We start from the raw sequence: 23,804 nt of genomic DNA, 5'->3' as shown, positions 1-23,804 counted from the left end.
GGTGGGGCTGTAAGAGCGAGATTCTCGTGATCCTTAAAAAATGGTATATGCTGATTTTTACAAATGACACCAGTGGACAAAAGGAAAGTAGGCGAACTGCGCCAAAAGATTTGTTCCTTTCCTTGAGTGCGAACATCTTTGAAGTTAGTTCATGGAAACAGAAACAGCAAGATGTAAAAGGCTACGAACTTTATTCAGTTTTCCCATCAAGTGCAAAAAACAGCACTCGCATAAAACAGCTTTCAAAAGCTTCAAGGCTTTCGGATCACTGTTAATTTGCCATTTTTTCTTATTCTTAAATTAATTTTGCGTTATTATAATGGGGTTTAGGATATGCCATATGAAGACAAAAATATCAAGTGCAATGAAAATTGCAAATTTAGCAGTCCAAGATCACTGGATTGTACCGCGATCAGAGTAGAGTAAAGGTTTCCTCTCATCATCCGCTGTGCCCTCTAAGAAATGAGGCCTTAACGACGACTCGCATTCCAACACCATCACTGACTTCGAAGACATCGGGCCCACGTAACTCAGAAACACAGGAAGAAATACGAGGCCATGTAGCGCGCCGATCAAAACAACGCCGAGATACATGCGAAAGTAGAATACCTGAGCGGAGAGAGGTTAAAGTTACCGTTAGAATTTATTTTACACTAGCGCTTAGTTACGCCTTAATTAGCGGCGTGCGCTCGGAAACGGCCGAGGTGTGATCGGACGAAGTCGTTGTGGGAGGAACTTTTCTGGGAGCTGGGCCAACGTAACTTAACAAAACAGGAAGGAAGAACAGCCCGTGCAGAGCACCCAGTATTACAATGCCAACATACATACGGAAGTAGAAAACCTGAAAAAAAAAATAAGTAAATAAAAAGGAAAACTGATTTAATTTGGATTCAACATTTAATTGCACGGTTCACGATTGAGACATTTCGCGAGGTCACATCGAGGTTATGCACAGATAGGAGACAATGTCAATATTGCATATTACACGTCAAATATTGTTACGAAGATTAGCGCAAGCAAACGTATGGATATTGGCAATGTATAAGTATGGACAGGAACGAAGTAGATCTTAGCTAGCTCTTTTAACAGATGCAGGAAGAAGAAATACAGATGTTGCAAGTACGGTAAGTCGACACTAACTCTTGCACATGTTTTCACACATTATTTGATTAGAGAATAATCCTCAACCAAGTTAATACGTAGCAGTGAAACTTGAGATTTTCAAACGTAAAGAATACACGTAATAAATCTTATCGAAAACTAGAGGAATACGAGTTTGAATCTTGTTCAATGCTCCTTTACTTATCATAGTTTTGATCACAAATCATTTACTCCTATGTTTGCACATTCGTGCAATATCATACAGTCGTGTAATTTGAGCAATCATCGGAAGAAGCCGAGTTCACTTTGTCTCTTTCTAGCTTAAAGCCAGCTGCGAATTAAACAACTGACTCTCGAGAGGATTTCAGTGTCACATTATCGGTGATTTCAGAATGTTTTAAAAATCTACCAATACTTACTTGGAACGGTATTTATTTAAGTACTAGAACCGTTTGCGAAGGTGGAAAAAAGATTAGTTATCATAAATTTATCATCATTTAAAGTAAGGAGAGAGTGTAAGGTCCAGTCGTAAGGGCGTCGAGCTGGAATTTTGAAGTCCAGTTCTGACCAACCAAATGGATTTGTTTCTCTGCGGTGTTGTGTATTACGTCTTAACTACGCCCTTGTAAACAGTCAACTAGCTTGCGTCCCACCAGTGGAGGTTATGAATATAAAGTGATACGCTTTATGAAGATTATATGTTCCCGACTATTTAATGAGGGCGAGGGGTTTATCATTGTTTCTACTGCTTTCAATAAGTGAAGCCTCTGAAAGGAATATCAAAATTTTTAATGTTCTAAATATTTAATCATTTTATTTAGTCATTATTAAGTTCAATCAGTTGATGTTTTTGTTTTTACTTTTTCAATTATTGTTGGTGTTTTTTCTTTTTCGCCTTTTGGTTTTGTTTTCTCTGGGCGATCTTTTAAAATCTATTTTTAAGCGCTTTATACAAGAAAAAACTGAGGCACTGCATCAGGGTATTACAAGATAATTTGGTTTCTTCAACTGAGATGACTGAGTAAATTGGCCACCGTAAAGTTTCTAGGCTGACGTATCGAGGCCTTTGCCCTTTGCCAGAGCGAATGACGAAGGGCTAACGCTTGAAACGCTGGCTTAGAAGCTCTTTGCGGTGGGCAATTTACATTAGTAACTCAGTTTATTGTTTTATGCATGAGCCTCTTGCTAGGATAGAAAAGGTACCCCTATCCCAAGCTTTGATGTCGGAAAAACAAAAAAACAAAAAAAAAAGAAAGAAAGAAAAAAAAAAAAAAAAAAAGAAAAAAGAAAAAAAAACAAGAAGATTCAGTTAACAGCTGATTGAAAAAGTAGTAGAGTAGTTTTAATGCCGCTCTAAAAGTTCTTGTTTAATCCTCAGCAGTTTAACTTTTAGTCGCCATTTAGTAAGACTGTATTTTTATTATTTAGGAAGACTGTATTTTATTTTACTCCTCAGTAGCGTTAGAGCATCCTCACTTTCAAAACGAGGAGCAGCGCAAAACTTAACGGTGAAAACGTGTTTTATCTGGGCTTCGCACTTAACCTTCGTTAAAAGTAGAAGCATTAGACACGTAGGCAAGAGCTTATTGCATGTCATTCACAAGAGAGACATCGAAAGAGGTTTTTTTTTGGCGAGTTTGGAAAAGTGCTTACCTGAAATATTTGAGACTTGGAGAAGTAAAGTACTAAGATCCCAGAAAACTTTGTTAATGTAATTCCACTCAAAACCTATACAAAAAAAAAAGAAAAAAAAGAGTAGATTGTTTGCTTCAATTACATCTCAATATACAAAAACAAATTCAATGCAAGCCGTCAAGTCTTTCAGGCCTGGTCACAAAGGCTGGCACCCAGAAAGTTAAAACAGACTGTCGAGAGGAATCCAGGTCTGCACTTCTCTTTCTTAACTACGCCCTGTGATTGGTCTAGAAAACTCGCCAAACCCTCTCAGCCAATCGGAAGCTAAGCGCAACCCAACTGTGACTTGGTCGGCCAAAACTTTCCCGCGCTTTTGCTGGACGCCTCAAATTTTTAGCGTCTAAGACAATTATCCTATATTTAGCAACAAACTTTCTCCAATTTACAGTGTGAATATTGTACGCAAATGGATGAAAATGGACTGCTACAAATCAAGAAATGTGATAAATTTTTGGCACAGATCACTTTTCTTCATTTGAGAGCGGTAAAGACAGCCACCCAATGTTTAGCAACGAACTGCATTCCATACAAAGTGTCTATTGCACGCAAATGGATACTGATGGACTGCAACAAATTTTTAAAAAAATTAAGAAATACTAGGCAATAATCTAAAGAACACAGAGTTTGCTCAACAGGAAACTGAGCCGTGCAGAAGAAGAAAAGAATGTTATTGCTGCAAGCTGCATTCTACAGCTACAAAGCTACCTCCCGGTTAGCTCAATGGATAGAGCGCTGGACTGTTGTGCGGGAGGTCGAGGTTCGAGCCCCGGCCGGACCAACACCAACACTTAACATAATTGAGAAGAATTTGCTGCCTTTCTATAACATCAAGAAATGGTTAGATATTCTAGTCTTCTCGGATAGGGACGAATAAATGGAGGTCCCGTCTCCTCCATGGTTGGGGTAGGAGACGTTAATTTCCCACACACGAGATTACTGTGTGATGGATGTCCTCCCCTGGGGTGGGTTGGGTGGATTTATTAGAGGGCCATGTGTTAGAAAACTCTTTACTGGGTTAATCATGTACCTACCCTCTCGAAATAAAGAACATTGTATTGTATTGTATTGTACCTGCAAAATTTGCATGCTGTTTGTTTAAGGGGGAATAAATGCAGATATTGAAAGTTATGCACACCATAATATGAAACTTACTGAGCTGCCCATTTTTGCTACAGCTTCCTTAGCTCTTTCTACCCTTGAGGGCTGAGAATTGACGGTGAACGCTCGCGCAATATGCGAGCAAAACTCTACTGATATACCAACCGCCTATGAGGAGAACAAAATTATCTTGGTCATAAAATAGCTAGTAAAAGACAATGAATTATCAAACAGTATAATTATGTCAGAACACACTTCGTCGAAACAAAACCAGTTGGAACTGAGATCGTTTTTGATCAAATTTTTTTATTTTTATTTTTGGGTTTTATCATTGCAACGAACTTCACTTTTGAAATGCAAAGTGCGAGTAGCACCTCAATAGGCATATTCGTAATAATGCCTCATAACATCAAAGGTACTATGCTTTTTGCAAAAATCAGTAGGCAATTGTAATAGAATTCGTATAAAATTTGTGATCAAAGCCAAAATCTAAACGGTTAATTAAATTATAAACTTTGCGTTCGAAAAGCCTCAATTCAACTTTTCATTTCTTTTCTTTGCTTTCAAAGGTTTCTATGAATGTTTCAATTTAAATTCGTAAATTTTGCTTGAAAGCAGTTGTTTCTGACAATTTTCCTTTTCTTAGTGCGGGAAATTGGCACGCAACTGCCTGACACTGACTCAGTTGCGTATGCTTTGAGTTTAACCTGTATTCAAACATTAACCTTGCTAGTTTTTAAAACCCTCAGCTATTTATACATACCATAACAAGGTTTACAAGTGAGACGGCGTTTAGTGAAATGTTCCAAATGTACATCAGACCCATCAAATTTACAATGATGAGAGCCACCGTAAAGGTCACTATGATCGCTATACCCAGATTAAATCCTAAGAGAAGGAAGGTCACAACAAAGATGGCAGCTGAAAAAAGAAACAAACAAAAAAAAAAGGACAAAAAACCATTTTTAATAAGAGTTGAAAGAAATCCGAGATTGCTTTGCTTTTGCTTTACTGTGATTGGTCCAGAAAACTCGTACCACTCTGAACCAATCAGATGCAACTAAAACCAATCACAAGTTGGTCGACCGCGTTTTCCCGCGCTTTAGGAAGTTTGGTTGGTTTTACATTGAGTTCTCATTGGCTCTTACCGGTATTTTCCTTTCTTCTCATTGGTCGTTGTAAGTACTTTGGTTTTGGATTGACGTCACTCAATCAAAAAACCGTTCTTTCAGGATATCAAAATTTCACGGCATCAAGTGTCTTGTAGAGTCATTATAATCATCCAATGGTATCTGTAGTTCACAACCTCCCGGAATAACAATCGTATAATTCGTGGTTTTATTTCAAATCACATCAAATTTACCTTAAAATAGCAACTTAGGACTTACCCAGATCTGAAATTCAATAAACTGACCTGCACAATACAAAAGATTTTCCCAAGTTTCCTTTACAACCGTAAGGTATTGTTCGTAGAAAACGTAGAATACGCTATCAGGAAAAAAAAAAAAAAAAAAAAAAAAACCGAAATAAACAAAGAGGAATTACATGACATTTACGGGAAATAAACAGTTTTAAGACAGCGATATTAAGCCAGGCTTATCTACTTCAGCTTTAAAGCTGGTGTAAATGGAGGCCTGCACAAAGAACAACAAGTACAGACCACAACATTGGAGCAATGCTCCATACTCTTTGCGAGACGTGCTGAGTTCTTAAACGTCCTCTGCTGGCCAGTACAGAGAGGATGCGGGAGATGGGGCTATATCCTAAGCTCATGTTGTTTGGTCTCGTAAAGTGGCACCAATTATTAATTAACAGCGTTTTCGTCAGGTGTAGCATTTAAACAAGAACGGCTTACATGGTCTACAAATTACGGTACATCATTTGTAGATATGTGCAAAGCAATACCATGTCACTTCTCTGTTAGTTTGTAAAGGGTGCGTCAAGGATTAGTATACAATTCCTCGATTTTTATTTCCTAAAACCCTCCGAATAGACGCCACAAGCTTCTGTTTTAGAGCAGCGTTCATTTATTTTTATTCTTTAAATTTTGCTCCCATCCGCGGCGATTAACCGAGGGCGGTATTTCATCGAGGGCCCATCCTTGTGTACTTGATGTATTTTCTTACCTGTATGGGAACACTTCCACACCAAGTGTCTTTGAGATGTTCTTCCCAATTTCACGTGCGCTCTTCAAAGCTGCTGTGTATTCTGGTGACGTTTTCAGGATTGTGTGATAGGACATAAAGTAAGAGGCTGGAAAAGAAAAAAATGAGGAAGGGACATATCAATAACTGACTCTTCCAAACAAAAAGTTAAATTGTTTCTACAATCGAATTTGGACGCTTTGTGGTCCAAGTTGCAGGGACTTATAGTATATTTTTTACCATGTGCTTTTCTTTGAAGTTCGAGTGTCAAATGTAACATTTTTGTTGTTGTGGTTGCTTTTTCCTCATTGCAATAAATCTATTTTTTCTCATTCACAAAGCATCTCCATTTAGATACTTCTTTCAAGCTGTCGAAGTTTTCACTTTTGCAATACTTCAGAGTTGTATGTTACTAGTGATAGTCATTTCCTCAAAATTCACCCGCAAGCCTCATTTCCTCTCAGAAATTTTCTCGGACCTATTCCTCTATCTTTTTATTATCGTGTAGGTACAGTATATTATTTTTATTGCAGGGTTTTGGTAAAACTCTCCTCCCAAAAATTTACCAGTCGGTACGTCGAAAGAGAGACTTGGGGAAGAAATAGGGTATTCCGATGGAAGAGTTTCAAAGCTGACGTTTCGAGCCGGCTATAGCTTTTAGTGAGAGCGATGACGAGGGGCTAACGCTCGAATCGCCAGCTTTGAAACTCTTTACGCTGCCAAAATTACATTATCAACTCAGTTGATAAAACCAAAAATTACTTTGTGACTCCCACCGACGCAGCACCACGGCTTCTTTAGAAACTTATCCCTTTATTCTGACGAAAGGCATAACACTGACCCAACACATAAAATTATTCATACACAGCGCATACTCACCATTGATAGGGTACTTATCATTTTTGTCACCAAACCGAAGAGCATCACCATATGCCGCATGACCCCTGGAGAGGGAAATAGAGTGGTGCACATAGAGTAAAAATTTATCTTCAGTCATTCTCTTTCAGATTATGGGTAAAAATTCTTTTTAGGCTGGAAGGGGGTTCTTAACTGCGTGGAAAGATGATTTCAAGTGAGAAAGAACTTCCTTTTTTTTTTTTTTTTTTTTTTTTTTTCATTGTAAAATGACCAAAAGTTTGGTTAGGAGCTACAGATCTGAAGTAATTCGTAAAATTTTGTGTTCAATTCACAGATTAGTAACAGCGTCGGAAACGCCAGTAACTTTTCTTAATTGGGTGCCCTACGTGTACGTGTAGTTTACATAAGCAATAGAACATAATTCTCCTCGGCTCTGTAACGTGAGAAAGCCACACGGAACGTTGAGAGAACATGAGGAAAGCTTACAAAATCACGAGCCGAAGGCGAGTGATTTAAAAGCTTTCCTCATGTTCTCACAACACTCCAAGTAACTTGATGATGTTATTAAGCCCGGACAAATTGCGTTCTATCGTTTTTATGACATAACCAGTTACACGCGAGCTCTGTAACTTAATAAAAGAATCCGCTTGGAAACTGAATTGACTAAACAGACAGATGTGTACTAAAATGTTCATTACGTTATAAAGCCCAAGAGAACTAACACAACTAAAACCTTAACACAAAACCTTGCCTACCCCCCCCCCCCCAGAGTTCCTCCATTGGATTTGGGTTAGTAAATTTTTGTGGCACTTGATCTTGCAAGATTGTCTATTGCGTGCAACATATTCTCCAGTTCAGAGACAATCAAATAAAATTATTAATTATCCTCAAAAAGGATCGCCACACACAGTAGATTGCCTAATCGGTGGCTGCTATTGCAACCTTGGTATCTTCCCATCTTTTTAACCTTTCCCTCCCTAGATCTCATTAGTAACTCTCTCTACTGTCTGTTCTACAATTCTTATGATGTTACTTAGGAGAATTTGATATCTGATCAAATACTGTATTAATCCCCTTACTGATATTCTCATCACCTGTCTTGATATTGTATTGGCATTGTATGGAAAAATTCTGTCTTGGTCACTCGTGGTAGTGAAAGGTTTAAACTAAACTTGAATTCCTCACCCTTTAGTGCATTTTGTCTCTGGGTTATCCTTGAGATAAAATGGCAGGAACTTATCAAACTGCATGGGGGTCGGTCTTTCACCTTGCTGGCTTAAATTCAGGCACGGTTTGCACAAATCATCATCAACTACAAAAAGAAGAGGAACAGAAGTAAGAAATTTCACTAAGGTAAGACAATAACAGTGCTTGACACTAACGGGCAGCCAACTAGCCACAGACCGGTAGAAATTCAGTTTTGGCTACTGGTTTTTCAATTTCCATTTTCCAGTTTGGCTAGTAAACAAATCCAAAATGTTGTAACAACTGAGATGTCACTAGCCACTTGTCCAGTAAGTTCAAAAGTTAGTGTCGAGCCCTGCATTCAGAAAGACTGGTACTGCATATTTATAATATTTGCAAACTGATTTTTTTTGTCCAAGGTTGTAAGCATTCCTCTGAGCCACATTAATGTACACACAACATCCAAGCCTCACTTGGTTACAAAATCTGTCATTTGTAGCTCATTGACGCTTTTTTACAGGTAAAAAAAAGGTTAAGTTTGTACTCTAGCCAAATATACCATGCTGCCCTGGGTTATCTCAGTTTCTGCAGCATAAAGTAACTAAGGGTATTAATACTCTTTCCTGGATGGGTTGCTCATTAGTTTGATTAATTCAAAGCTTCAACATGCCCTTCCCACTCCTCTGACAGCCCATGGGCAATTGACATCTGCACTAGGGAGTGCCCCAGGGGCTGGGAATTTGAACCTTGCTGGGATGGGGTGAGGAATGTCATTTAAACTGGTAGTGTCAAGTCTTTCCAGGAGAATACAGGTGTTCTTTATAATAATAAAAATAATAATAATATTATAATAATAATAATAATAATAATAGTTTAATATTTGTAGTGCGCAAATCCCATTTACATATGATCAAATGTGCATTTACTTTAATATGGAGGTGTTAAATTGAACAAACCAACCAGATGTCTGCAATAATGTAAGCACTCACCTGTTGCATTACAGAAGACAAACGGTACCACAGGTGTAGTTTTATTGTAGCAGATGACAGCAGGTGCTGGAGTTGTTGTATTAGTTGAGTTATGTGGCATTAATGTTGTATGGAAACACGTCTCATTAACTTTGTACTTTATACGACAACATGAGTTCTCCCTGCTAGGTTCAAGCCAACTAAAATAGTCATCTAACCAAGAAGATGCTGACATAGCTATCTTGGATCTGGTGGAATAAAAAAAAAAGTGTATTGCAACTGATTCCTCTATGAATATACTATGAAACTCAGAAAATTCATATCTGTAGGGAAAAAAAAAAAAATTTAAGTCTGATGATGTCCTGGCCTGGAAAGCAAGCCAATTAGGTGAGCATAATGTTAAATGCATACAGTTACAATAATTGGTGAACACAATCCACAGAAATGTGTAAACAGTGCCCATATTTGCAAAGGAGCTAACCCACAGTTCACCATTTCAACTCTATCCTGGTTGTGGTCAACCCAATGGCAGACTATGAGAAATCTAAAGGAACTTACTCCTCAGGTATCAGTGAAGCACTGTAGATTTGTTGTACTAAAGAAAAGGACTCGCAGCCTGCTGAGCCACATATCTTGTTTTGTCCTAAAGGATGTTCATAATCATAGCCTCCATTCACCACAAAATACACAGGTGGACCAACATGTAGATATTGTTTCATGTCCCTGAACCAGTTCAGAAGGTAGGAATCCTGTGCAGGAAAAGAAACAAACAGTCATGTTAACCCTTGAGCTTTCAAGATCTGATGTAAACTCTCCTCTCTCACTGCAGCTACACATTTTCTTTTCACCCTTCAACTTCCAGGATCCGATTGTTAATTCTCTCCCCTAGCTGCTGCACATTTCCTCATAAATAATTTACAAGAATTTTGTGTTAGATCTCCAATTTGAGTCAGTCCCCAAACAAAGAAGCTTGAGTTCACTCTCGGTCATTAACCCATATTATTACACGACTCGGGCAGTCAGAGGGCTAATAACTAAAATCAACCAATCAAAATGCTCTATTGCCGGTCAATATTCTCTCAGTATTGGACCGGGCACTGTCCAAAATGGTCCCAAATGATACCGCACTTGTGTCCCTTTGAACTTCAGTCGTAAAATAAATCTCTTCTTAACCAAGCTTGCTCGGGACCGTACTGGAAGAATATCGGCCCTCGCTCTTTTTTGTACGGACCTCGCTGCACTCGGTCTGTACTGTCAAGACCTCAGGCCGATATTTTCTCAGTACGGCCCTCGCGCTTGGTTAATAACACATATTAAACATACAATCAGTTTTCATCACCTTAGGCAGTGCTAGTTCTTGATCAAGGCCAATGTGTATGTGAGGGATAGTAGCAATGCTTGAAAACAGAAGGCCAGTGAAGAGGACAATCTAAATAAACAAATAATGAAAACAAAACAAAAATGGTGTAACATGAAGGTCACATTGACATGGTGCAAGCATCAGTCAGACGCAATAGGTACGGTACTGACAGAGGAAAAGAAAGTACAGGAAAAAACATGCACCTTTGGTGAGACACCAAGGAGATTGGGAAAAATTTTAAGGCACCTCCTTTCCAGGCCCAGTTGTATGAAGGGTGATTAACACCGTCCAACAGATAATTGCTATCTGGCAGATAAGTGATAACAAAACGTACAGCATTCTCCACAGGATACAGTTTTATCTAGTAGACAGTTGTAAACAGTTGTATCTAGTGTTTTCCAACCTTCAAACAACTGGGGCCTTGGCTCCTTTCTTGGCCCCTGTTTCTTAAAAAAAAGGTCCCCTAAATTGAAGAAGGGGACCCACTGGATTAGCTTTCACCAATTTCAAACAAAAAACCCTGCACTTAGCACTGAAAAACTTTGAGAGCCTTACCACAGTAGGTCTTGAGTAGTCTGAAAGTAAACCTTCTGCAAAATAGTTCTTCATGAAAGTATAGACACAAATCATATGGTCTGATTCACTGCCATCTTTTGGTAGCTTGAGGCAGCACAAAACATCCAAGCGGTTGTTTTCTTGGCGTTTGGCATCTAGAGACATCAGGGCCACAAATGCTGTAACTTGGAGCAAGAAGTCAAAGAACACGGCTGCTGCTGCGTACAGGGAGAATATCCTTACTGCTGGCATAGTTGACATTGCGCCTGGGGAAAAAATTCAAAGCAAACTTAACCAGACCCTGAAATGTTGGCCTGTCAGAGCACAACTCCTTGCTGTAATTCACACTACAAAGACAAGCTGCCTGTGGGAAAGCTGGCGTGTGAAATCTAAGCAACAAAGATGAATAACTAGATAAAAAAGACAATCTTCCACAACATAAATACAAAGTGGCTGCACCCCGAAGTTTTGAAGCTGTCGCAACTTATCTGAGCATAATTATACTAGAACCTATCCTTGACGATAGTAATCCATGCCACAAGCACTCTCTTCACCAAATCCAAATCCAAATCCAAAATCCAGCCAAATCCAGACAAATCCAGCCAACCAGGAATAAATATAAAATTATACCTTGGATCATGACATTGCATGGTTTATATTTCATATAAGCCACACAAAAACTGTACAGTACAAGTAGAAGTTAACCCTTTAACCAGGAAGAGTCATTGGTTTCTAATATTTCCTAACAGTGTCATCCCTGAATCCAATGTAAAGGTCATGAGAATACTGCAAATGATTACCAAATTAAGAAGCTACTGATTGCCAAACAAGTTCTCCTTGTTGATAACACAGGGCATATGAAAAGAACAGTGTGGAGAATACAAATGCTGATGTTAGGGTGTAAAAGGTTAATACCAGTACAAAAATTAATGTTAAGTTGTATTAAATGGTAAGGATCTTGTGCTTCTATGACGGCATGTGTCATCACTGGTGCAGTTTCACTTTATACCAGTTACACTCTACCTATGGACCACAACTGCTTACAAAGCACCGCCACTAACTGATAACAATTTCAGATTTCACTTGCTTGCTTGAGCTCTGTACACCCCCTTTTATAGCCACAACCATCAGTGCCACAATCAGAAGCCATTAGAAAAAAAAAAATTGGATAAAACTCTCAATTAGTAGTGTATACTACAACACAAAAATCTTCAAAACATACTGTAAATGCTGAAAATATAAACATGTTTGACCTCAAGGTCATTGAGAATTGACAACAATTGATACTCACCTATTGCAAATGCAACAGACTCTGATAATGAGGTCAAAAGCATACTTGGCGCAACTTCACCCAAAACACGCCCAATTTTATGAGGCACATCTCCTTCTGCATGCTGCTCCTGGCGCTGATATGCCTGTACAAGAATGAAGATGTTGTCCACACCCACTGCTAACACAAGGAACGGCACCACTTCAATGATAATGAGGGTTGCAGGCTCACCAACAAAACTCCAAAAGCCAATTGAAGAAAGAACTGAGAATAACACTACCAAGATACCACTAAATCCAAGGGTAAATTTGGAGTCAATCTACGAAGAGGAAAAAATTGTGAAATTTAAGAGCGTGTCTCCGTAATTTCTGACCTCTTGAAATTGGTTCAAAAATAAATCTTGCCTTAAACTTCGCATGTGGATAAGGAAACCATTGTCTATCATTGGAGCAAAAGTGGTTTCCCTCAGATTTCAAAAGTTTTTTATTTTTTAACAATTCTCCGCACATAGGTCGAATCGTGAAATTGACATCATTTGTGTACACAAAATGAGCAATCTTTATTAGGATCTCACGCAGTCAAAAATGATTCAATACGCGAGATATTCTGAAATACAACAGTTTAATACATCAACTTTCCAAGTGTGATGACAACGGTAGAGTATCTTGATAAATGTATACACTGTCAGACAGAAAGCCAGATAGAAAGCTTCTTCTCTAGGCTGGCGTCCACTCGAAAATATTCAACACCTTCAGAAGAAGAGGAGGCAGTGGAAGTTGAATGGGAAGAATTCGAAGATGAAGTAGAGCTTCTAAACTCTATCCATGCGCACATTGGTTTGAAAGAAAAGAATGACACGGTGAATGTTACCCAATTTCTTTCAAATGACCGGCAAACTTGGAACAGTCTACAACTTGAATTCGGATGGAGCTGTGTATTTTAGGGGACACTGTTCTCACCATGGCTTTAAAGTTGGAAGATGGACAGGATTACAGTGCTAGTATACAAATACTCAGTGCCGCTGAATCGTCACTCAGAATGAATGATCTAAATTCCTACAGACTCGAACCCAGAAAGAAATCCTTGGAATCTTTGGACCTTCGGACAATAAAACCTGACTTACAGACATTCTACAGTATTAGTTAGTGCACTGAGCTGTTCATTTGCGATTATTAATTCTTGTGATTCATTGTGGATAATTACGAATGCAAATTACCGAAAGCAGCCCCATACAGGTATGTGAAAATCCCACATTTCTACTTCACTTTATTTTTTCCTGCGATAATAGCCATGGATATTTTTACGTAATATAGTGCTCTCATGCACGGTTGTTGAGTATGTGTAACTCCTGATATCTAGTTTTGTCCCAGTACGGGGAAATCGCAATTTAAAAAGTACCACTTTTCGGCTTAGTCGAGTGGTGGCATATTTGATGCAACGACAGTGTATACATTTATCCAGATACTCTACCTTTGTGATCACACTTGGAAAGTTGATGTATTAAACTCTTGCATTCCAGAATATCTCTTGTATTGAATCATTTTTGACAGCGTGAGATCCTAATAAAGATTGCTCATTTTGTGTACACAAATGGTGTCAATTTCACGATTCAACCTACGTGCGGAAAATTGTTAAAACATAAAAAACTATTGAAATCTGAGGGAAACCACTTTTGTTCCGATGATAGGCAATGGCTTCCTTATCCACATGCAAAGTTTAAGGCAAGATTTATTTTTGACCCAATTTCGAGTGGTTGGAAATTATAGAGACATGCTCTTAAGACTCAAAAAAATTAAACTCACCATGGAAAAAAAATGTGCTGGTGGCTATAAGCCAGCAGTCACAAAAGGAGAGAACTCAAAACTGTGTTGAGTGCGAATGTCAAACTACTAGAATAATCTGAAAAAACCAACAATAAGTAGCATCAGGAAATATCTGGTCAAGATTGAGTCAAGATAAGAATTCTGTGATAAGTTACACTCACTCACTCTTGTTGACAACATGTGTGGCTTTGCCTCCTATGAGAGGCAGTAGCCACAAAAATTGAAACCACAGTAAAAAAATATTAATGTCTTAATTAACAACATAATTTGTATGTATGTATTGACAAATACACAAACTTTTGACTGATCTTGCTAGTAATTAAGTTCTATTTTGTATTTTCAAACATCCAACAAAGTTAGTCTAAGACACTGGAAAAATATCAGCTTACCAAAATTCTGTCACAACTCTTGAACTGTCCTAGAGCTATGGTGATGTATGCAAACATGATCAAGTAGCTAGCCAGAATGGTAAAAATATCCGTGTCACTCTCACGGTCTAGCTCATCTTGAATGGCACGCTCAGCAGAGTAACTTATAGTGAGATTTTCATTAGAGCTGTTTTGTGTGTAATTGTGCATGAACTCTAAGAAATGCTTTTCCCAGGCCAATGCTTTGGATAGCTTGCTCTTGTCCTTGTAGTTGTTGACAACAAAGGTTATGATCAAGGCTGAAGCATTTTCATAAGCATCATCATGGAAGCCTCCTAATGCAATGTTGGGGTTCACAGGTCCACCATATGCACCCAGGCATGGTTCCTTCAACCTCGGTTCGTTTTCAGATGTTGGTGATCTAAAAAAGGTAAATGTTGGTAACGTAAGAATTAGTTTGTGGTTGTTCATTATGATCAATGCAAAGAACAGCAATTTAAGGTGGCAACAGGAGGCTAATTTGGTGAACTTTCAACAATTTTGAGAATAAGAAAAGTATCTCATGACAGATTTGTTGTAATATGACTTCAAATTTTCTCAAATGATATTTGATTCTATATATACTCTGGAAAAAACTATTTTGCTAGGTGTCACAAAATCAATTTTGTGCAATTTCAAGGAAATAAGGGGTTTGTCCACAAGGCCATTTTGGAGAAAAACTTCCCTACATCTGAGCCAATTCAATGTTACTCAAAACCCCAAGATTCTTCCTTTGAAACAAAAATACAAATGGGTTCTTTTTCAAAAACAACGTGTTTTACAACATTGAATTTTGAAAGTAGGTTAAGTAAACAATAATCTTTCAGATATGAGAAAATACAAGTATTTTGAAAAGGTTGAGTTAGCCTGCAATAGCACCTCGAGGAGGGTCTGATGTGGTCACTTTTTAAACAATCACTCATGCAAGTGCAGATGAATAGTGGTTATTTACTGAGCAGCAAAATGGCAAGGTAAATATGCACCATTTTCACCAACACTGAGGTCAATATATATCTTATTAACCAAGCGCAAGGGCCGTACTGGGAGTATATTGGCCTGAGGTCTTGACAGTATGGACCGAGCTGCGCTCGGTCTGTACAAAAAAGACCGAGGGCCGATATTCTTCCAGTACGGTCCTGAGCAAGCTTGGTTAATAACAGATTTACTATATGACTGAAGTTCAAAGGGACACAAGTGCAGTATCATTCGGGACCATTCGGGACAGTGCCCAGTCCAAGACTGAGAGAATATTGACTGGCAATAGAGCATTTTATTTGGTTAATTTTAGTTATTGGCCCTCTGACTGCCCGAGTCGTGTAATTAAATTGTTTAAAAAGCACATGTATATTCCACACAGAAACCCAGAAAATAGTTTGAATCAGTCTGTAAAATATTTAACCCTTGATATATACCCCTTGTATCAGTATGCATTTTCTTAACGTGCTAACATGGAAAAGAGCAAAGCAATCAAGATTTTTCTAATTGTTAATCATTTCTTCTCTTCTCATCACTTTTAAAATGTTTGATTCAGGGGTGATATTGTATGGAGAATTTATAAACCAGATATTGTATTAATAAAGTGAGGAGAAATTCTGTGTTGGTCACTCATAGGAGTGAAAGAATTAATACTTCCAAGCTAGCCAATCAACAAGCAAGAAAAAGACCATTCAACTGCATAATAACCATGTATACTAATAAAATAAAGACCACATCAGAGGCGAGTACAATGTAAGACAAAATGTGACTGGGCACAGGATTTCGTACACTAACGCTTTTCCGTTAAACGGGTAAAAATAAACGGTTTGTAAACAGATAGTAAACGAGTAGTAAGAGTGTTTAAACGGTTTGCATGTCCGTTTAAACGAACAGTCCAAAGCGTTAAACGGTAGAGCAAAGTCCAAAAACGGATTCTGTAAACCGTTAAACGGCCGAGAAAAAAAATAAACGGATGGCTTAAAACATTAAACGGTTGAACAGCATCTATAAATATTATTTTTATGGATAGCTCAAAATGTTAAACAGATGGACAAAAACCTTGAACGAATGAGGAGGGCTAAAGAACGGCGGAAAGTCATGCACATATCGATCAGAAACCGTTGCGAACAATTATACGAATTGTTCATGCGGAACACTGACGTTTCATACTAATAATATTCGACCAACAACGATAGAAAACTAAGTAAAATGAAATTACTAGCCTGCAATTAAGCTATCCACTGGCAAGTGAAGCGAGCCGAGAGCGAGTCTCGCCCTGGAGAGCTCACAATGTGTTTGAAAATTTGTATAAGCAGAGGAAGCAATCTGTCAATCATACCATGTGGACTGAACATTCTCGATAGAAAGAAAATAGAGTTGAGAAGCAAAGTCGTTTTTTCTTTTCATGTTCCTACATTGTTTCTTCTACGTATTGACTGAAATGAAAACGCGCTATCAAGTGAAAACATTAAGAAATGCCGCTGATTTTGTAGATTTCACCGTCGGTTAATCGAAACAATTTTGCATACGCATGTAACAAAACTCAACTTTCTTTCGCTCGTGTTTCATCTTGCATTCGATTTCGTAAAGTAATGTGTAATTACAGCTTTTATAAAGCAATTTCCGTTTCCTTTCAATCGATGGAAATAAAAGATGAGAAACTCGATAGCCACGGATTTTGTAAATTTTGCCGTACACGTCAATCGAAATAAATTTGCATAATCATGAAAACAAATCTCGCTCTCCTCGTTAAACGGATGCAAGTAACCGTTAAACGGATGTATTTTATTTTAAACGGATAGGTTAACCGTTTAAACGTTTTGTCGAAAACATTAAATGGATGAGCAAAGCATTTAAACGGATGAAGAAAGTGTTTAAACGCTTTAATGATCCGTTTTAAACGGATAGTAAATGGATAGTAAACGGATTGATTTGTTAAACGGTAAAGCGTTAGTGTACGAAATCCTGTGCTCGGTCACAAATAATACTAAGACATGTACTTCAAATAGCAAGAGGAAGGTGGTATTCCTTTTTGCCGTAAGAAGGGTTACCACAGCATAGGAGCCATAGCCTCCCTCCTGACACATGTTGACATGAAACTGACAAACTGGTGTGTGGGAAGAATACTGTATTTAACAAAAAGTATGTAAGGGGGAGGGGAGAGTGAGAAATAAAGCCAGTGGGGTAGAAGAGAGAATTTTACATAAATGTTTGGCAGTGTTCTTTCAAACATCTCTGGGGTTGGTAACAATCTAGGGTTGTCATTTAAAGGCAGTAGGCAAAAGAGCTGATGAACCAATTTATGCTGGGTAATTTAAAGAGTTTTGATCGAACACACCTCTAAAGAGCCTCCTTAAAAGAGAGCAAGCAGAGGTGTCACAAAGTAAAACATTATGCTTGCTCCAGCAGTAGGTAAGTATGGTTCAGTTCAACCACCAACTCATTTCAAATGATACACCAATTATATTTTTTTAAGGACAACCTTTGATATTGTATTTGTGAAACAGCTTTATTACACGACTTGGGCAGTCAGAGGGCCAATAACTAAAATCAACCAATCAAAATGCTCTATTGCCGGTCAATATTCTCTCAGTATTGGACCGGGCACCGTCCCGAATGATACTGCACTTGTGTCCCTTTGAACTTCAGTTGTATAATAAATCTCTTATTAACCAAGCTTGCTCGGGACCGTAGTGGAAGAATATCGGCCCTCTGTCTTTTTTGTAAGGACGGGCCATAATGTCAAGACCTCAGGTTGATATTCTCCCGGTATGGCCCTCGCGCTTGGTTTCAGGTTTTAGTCTTGCTGAAACTGACATAACACTGCATTCTTCAAGAGTAGTTACAACTTACCTTGTACAAATTATTATATGATCATGGAAATCAGCTGCCCTGAAGTCTGAAACATTTGGTGTACTACAGTTATAACCCATACTGGTTAAGCACTTGTTCAGCTTGGTTTTGCTGTTTTGAAAGTATTGAAAGACACTTTGAATGGTACAAACTTGGATTTGAGGGGCCAACGGCTGAAAGCAGATATCTTGCAACGTGATGTTTGTGTCTTCATAGGGAACTTTCATGTTGGTGATTTCATTCTGAAGGTCTAATGCCTGAAATTAAAAATGTTAGAATGTTTGTTATTAAAAGGATGGCATTAGGTGCTGAGAACAATCTGCTGCCTTTGCTACGACATCTGCAGACGGTGAGAAATTCTAGTTTTCCTAGATAAAGACGATACACTATGGGCCCTTTTTGCTGCATCTTTTCTGTACTAGCAGAGGAACTTGAAGATACCACACACTTCTTGCAAATAGGAAACATATGTAGTGTAGCTTGCAGTGTTACAGTCTGACCTTGTAATGGTTTATGCAGGCCCGCATTTAAGGAGGCTCAAAAGGATTTTTTGACCACGCAGAGAATTAATTCCAAGATACATACAAGCAAATTACTCATGAGAGAAATAAGTAATGGTGCACGCGATCATATCTGCGGGCAAGTTGTAAACAAACATGGGTGTCACAAGCATTTCAAAATTGCCTGGTACCTCTGCTGTTTCCAGGGGAAGTGGTTGTTTGAGAAACAAAAGTAGAAAGTTTACTTATTGAAAGCAAGTAGGAAAATGTTTGGATGACAGGACTCTTACCAAAATTGGTAAAAAAAAAAAAAAAAATTATTAATAGAGCTACAGGAGAATGGTGAAGTTAACATTGCATCAGCAAAGTCATGACAAGTGCACCTGATAAGTTCTAGTTTGTTCTGCAAAAAATTGAAGTGGATACCTCTGAGTGCTGCAATTTGTTTCTCAATGAGTTTGACTCCTAAGAAAATGAAATTACCGAGAACTTTCCTAAACAACTCACTAGAAAATGAAAGGGATAATGAAATCATTGTTGGATCTAGGATTGTAAATATTGACAGTTTTATTGTGAAGGAAATGGAGAAGTATAAATGTTGCCATAAAAATAAAGCTTAACAATTTTCAAGGAAACAAGAAATAGGAAAAAATGTGGATGAGGCTTCAATTCTAATTCAACCAGATGGTATAATTGAAATACAATATTCATCCTAAACATTTACTTGTGAGAAAGATTGTTGATATTTCTTCGATAAACTGAAACTTGCAACTAGGAAGAGAAAGTAAACTCACATTTGTTAAGAAAGGATTGCAAAACTTGTTTTGTTTTCCATTTAAAACAGAATAATGAAGGTTCACAGTTATGACAGTAGCAAAGAGAGAAAAAGAAAAATGAAGCCAAGGCTTTTTCATACCTCAAGTACCTCGAAAACTAGAAATTCATGAAATCTGTGACGAACAAATTGAGTGATGTCTTTGAAACTCTCTTTTCTGCTAAGTTTGATGCTCATGACGATCTTGAAGATGTCAAAGCAAATTCTTTCCCCTCCAAATTCTTTTCACTCCTCCACTTCAAATTGCACACAAACAATTATATCAGTCAATCACGGTAAATGTGAATTGCTAAATGAGACCTTTGATCAAGGCATCTTCTTGGAACAATGACAAGACATCAGCCAGACAATGGATGGAAAGTCTCATCTTTCAACAAGCATGGTCCTTAAGCCGGCAGATGATTCACTACAATCTCTGTGCAAGAAACTCAACATTGACAGCCTCTATGAGTACTGGCATTGGCACCAACTTAAAAAAATCAACTTTTCACCATAAATCGAATTCTCCAGGGGAATTGTCTCCAGAATACTCATACATTTAATTATAAAGTTAATTTTAATGAAACAGTAGTGTGTCAAAACATCATTCGAACATGAAACTGGAAACAAAAGAAATATATTGCACCTAACATCAAAGTGCTTGCGATTGTGCAAGCTAGTTACATTTTCGGAAATTGTTCGTGCGTTGAATAATGAATATTCAATTAGAAAAACAATAGAATGCATATATGAATACTAAATCAACCCACAAAATGTGGGTACGCACTTAAACTGCACTGAAGTTGTCATGGATTTTCTGTGTACAAATAAAATTCATCATTACCTGCTTGCGAAGAAAATTAAAAAAAAATTCTCCAGTGAAAATTTTGTAACAGCATTTTCCTAAATACATCGAGTTCTACTAGACAGTATTTTTAATATTGTGTACAGATACACAATGGGATGATGTTTAAGAAATTCGAAAAAAAAAAAAACCTGGGTAACCGACTTGGTTTTTGAGATATCTTTCAAAAACTGAGTCTTGAGAGGATCTTTAGGTCCTGCAGTTCTATTGCCACAACAACAGATAAGGCCTAACAAACACCTTTAAATAATTGTACTCAAATAGTTTTATACAGATGTCAAAACATTACCCTGATGATAAGTGTGACAGTCCTGATATCTTTTAAAATTTGGCACTTGCCATTACTTGTGGAAAATCCTTTTGAGCCTTCTTAATTCAACTTTAAAGCTGAACGGGGTCAGCCTGTATAAATATTGCAAATACAAACACAAATAAAACTGAAATATGTCTTCTTCATCCTTCAACTCTTAGAGTGACCAAGAATTCTTTCTCCCTAACCCTTTCCACCCTGACATCAGTATGCATATTCTCCATACCATTCTCTAAACATTTCCTTGGGTGCAGACAAGGAGAATTTGTTTGACAATCAAGAGCTTCTTTAGTTGGTGATTAATTACTCTACTCTCACAACCTTCATGTGTGATTCAGGACTGATATTGCAAGGTGAAATTAGATGCTAATCACTCTTTGGGGTCAGTGGCCATGATAAATGTTGTTGATAATTGTTGATGATAGTTTAAACTTTCATTCACTATCACTGACAATCATGTTTGCATTCAAACAGCTCATGATAATTGTTACTGCAGTGGTTGACAAAATCATGCAACGAGATTATGCAATTGTACATGAATATCGCACAACCTGAGGTCAGCAATTTCCATGGCATTTAGAATTTTGGTCAAGAAGTTGCGAGTTGAAAATTCTGAAACCTATTGATGGTGACTTTAGTTATTTCACTATTTGGCAAAACTGCTGACTGAAAAAAAATTTTGAACTATCATGTTGAATTTGAACATGTCCAAACTAAATGATGGTTGGTGATAGTGCATGAGAGTTTGTGTTCATACAAGCATGATAGTTGAAACTATGGCCACCCTTTGAACAGGGCTTTTCTTTAGATGACTTTGTCTTGGATCTACCAACAATTCTCCAATTGATTTACTCTTGTCACTTGTTTGCTTAATATTACACTCATCTTGTATGGAGAAAATCAGTTTTCGTCACTCATGGAGGTTAAAAGGTGAAGTCATTTTAGGGAGCCAATGTCCCTATTTTTCCTTTTCAAGGTAAACTGTATCGGGATACAGTAAAAAGAATTCTTACAGCACAACAACTCAAATTTCTAAGGTTACCTGATTTAACAAATCTAGGTGAAAGATTGGTCCAAAGGGAATCCATTTTTCATCTCCATAGCGATGATAGCCAGTGGGGACTGGATAGGACGAGTGGATAATAAGCTGCTCAGTGCGATAGAAAGGCTTAAACTTGGAATCAAAAAGGTCTTTCTCTTTACGCGCTGTACTGTCTGGAGCAGACCACAATTCTACAGGATCGGTAGTGACAGAGAAACGAACAAGTCCACTAGCAAGACTTCCAACGACAAGAAGACATCCCACCATGACAGAGAATGGGTGGGAGCTACACCATACACCCCATTTTGTGAACCACCGCATCAAAAATGACTCTAATTTGCTACCCAGCTGCTCACAACAACTAGGTCGAGAATCCCCTGTTTGTGGTAAGGAGCCTAATATTGTAGGGTAAGTGCCGTTGTACTGTTGAGGATGGTCAGGCACAGTGGCATAATCATTTCTTCTCATACACTTGAATACCAAGCTAACTATTAGGCATATCACCAAGAAACAATAGACCATGAGAAGGCTAAAGGAGAGAAGATCCAATCCAAGAATCTTGGTAGGGGGTACTTTCGGTGGTATGGTGGGGTGCACAGGGCAAGAGGGCTGACAATCTTGGCAGCTACAAAGGCTTGCTGTCCTGTTTGTTTGAGGGTCCACAAATGGCTGGTTACACTTAAAAACAGTTTGGTTCATCCATGAAACGTTTGCAATCAGTGTGTCAGGAAAATCGATGGTGAATGGTGCAAATCCATTCCCTGTGTTTCCCATGTATGCGAGAAGTTTATCTGGAGTGCACCGCTCTGCGGTAGTGCCACACATAAGACTCAAAACCTTCTCATTGTTGCCGGGAAAAGTGACGTCTTTGCAGGAGTCAAACAGGCCTTGTTTGAATTGAGGTGAAACAAAATAATCAACTGCTAAGACATATTGTTTCATAGAAGGTGATGGTGTGAATGGGAACACCAGAGTTGGATCCATAAAAAGCGATTGATCCTGACTGCAGGTCAGCTGACAGTATAGCCTTCTCATGTTGTTCCAACAGGCGGGACATCGGCTTGTAAGTTGGATCATTGTTTGCAAACTCTTATCCAACGCTTGCAGTTGTTTAGTTGAACAACAAGTAGGCTGACCCTTCAATTCTGGGCATAAACTGTTCAATATCTGCACACCCTCGGGATTGGTCAAATTCTTGGCCGGTCCATTGTAAAGACAGTTCTTCGCCTTGGCTCCAGTTGTACATTGATCGTACCATACACAATAACCCTTAGTGTGATTCTTTACTATGTCACCATTTACCTGAAAGAAAACCAAAAAAGCTGAAGAAAACGCCATAAATATCTTAAGTATTGCTCAGCTAGTAAACCAAAGTTAGTTTGTAGTTTATAGAAGCTCTGATAAATTTCTGACACAAATTATTTTACCAGCATACGCCTCCAACATATTATTACGAAAGTCCTTCGCCCCATCAATCGCGGTTCTAGAACAGAACAATTTAACGTTCCAGTGATAATATTAACAATACCTGGTGATAGAAATGAAACCGAAATGTCGTTTAAGCAAAATCTTGGTTGCTTTAAGCGTTACGTTATGCAAGACCGTTCACAAAAATCGAGGCTTACCTGAACTGTGTACACCGTGAATAATAAGAACAGCATGTTCGAACAAACATATGTCCCCGTTCTGACCATTTTAAAGCAGTTTTACTCAAAATTTGACGAGTCTGGGTAATAGAGATATATTTCTCCGTTGTTTTCTCGTTTTATCGGCGACAACTCCTAAAGAGCTACATCAGTATTCTTGGGTCAAATGCGGTCGAAAAACCAGCATCAGTGAAGTAAACCATCCTTAAGGATGTTACGTTGATCAATCATGAGGATTCTCTTCGCTGATTGGTCAACGGTTCCTCAGGCCATGCCATCGTATTCATCTGATGACGCCGAGAAAGTCACGAGACTTTTCGTGTTCAGGCTTTGCG

General features: G+C 38.2%; 2 protein-coding genes across 3 annotated transcripts in view; one reads left to right on the top strand and one right to left on the bottom strand.

The window, feature by feature from the left end:
• LOC111346825 (uncharacterized) overlaps positions 1-23,804 on the top strand; it is a 551,029-nt gene that overhangs the window by 162,413 nt on the left and 364,812 nt on the right.
• LOC111342143 (NPC intracellular cholesterol transporter 1) lies at positions 175-23,683 on the bottom strand. 2 transcript variants are annotated; one of them, XM_088748967.1, is made up of 17 exons: positions 23,449-23,683; positions 21,824-23,125; positions 18,293-18,549; positions 14,447-14,846; positions 12,256-12,553; positions 10,965-11,230; positions 10,389-10,478; positions 9,608-9,798; positions 9,071-9,297; positions 8,082-8,208; positions 6,918-6,982; positions 6,021-6,147; positions 5,309-5,382; positions 4,658-4,815; positions 3,949-4,062; positions 2,755-2,829; positions 175-841 (listed from the first exon to the last, which is right to left on the bottom strand). In XM_088748967.1, the coding sequence occupies exons 1-17, from the start codon at positions 23,515-23,517 to the stop codon at positions 665-667; spliced, it is 4,017 nt and encodes a 1,338-aa protein (XP_088605093.1). In that variant the 5' UTR covers positions 23,518-23,683; the 3' UTR covers positions 175-664. The 2 variants fall into 2 exon arrangements, with proteins under 2 accessions (XP_088605093.1, XP_088605092.1); XM_088748966.1 differs by having other exon boundaries at positions 175-609; positions 23,449-23,682.

The sequence above is a fragment of the Stylophora pistillata genome, chromosome 2 (assembly GCF_964205215.1).
Source record: "Stylophora pistillata chromosome 2, jaStyPist1.2, whole genome shotgun sequence".
NCBI classification, from domain to species: domain Eukaryota; kingdom Metazoa; phylum Cnidaria; class Anthozoa; order Scleractinia; family Pocilloporidae; genus Stylophora; species Stylophora pistillata.
Note: the sequence above shows the minus strand (reverse complement) of the source record. Positions and strands in the feature narration are given on the sequence as shown.

Coding starts and splice junctions, on each gene's coding strand:
- LOC111342143 (XM_088748966.1), bottom strand. CDS start 23,517: ATGGTCAGAACGGGGACATATGTTTGTTCGAACATGCTGTTCTTATTA. Junction 12,554..14,446: donor AGAGTTGTGACAGAATTTTG/GTAAGCTGATAT, acceptor TCCTCTTCGTAG/ATTGACTCCAAATTTACCCT. Junction 10,479..10,964: donor ACTACTCAAGACCTACTGTG/GTAAGGCTCTCA, acceptor TTGTTTATTTAG/ATTGTCCTCTTCACTGGCCT.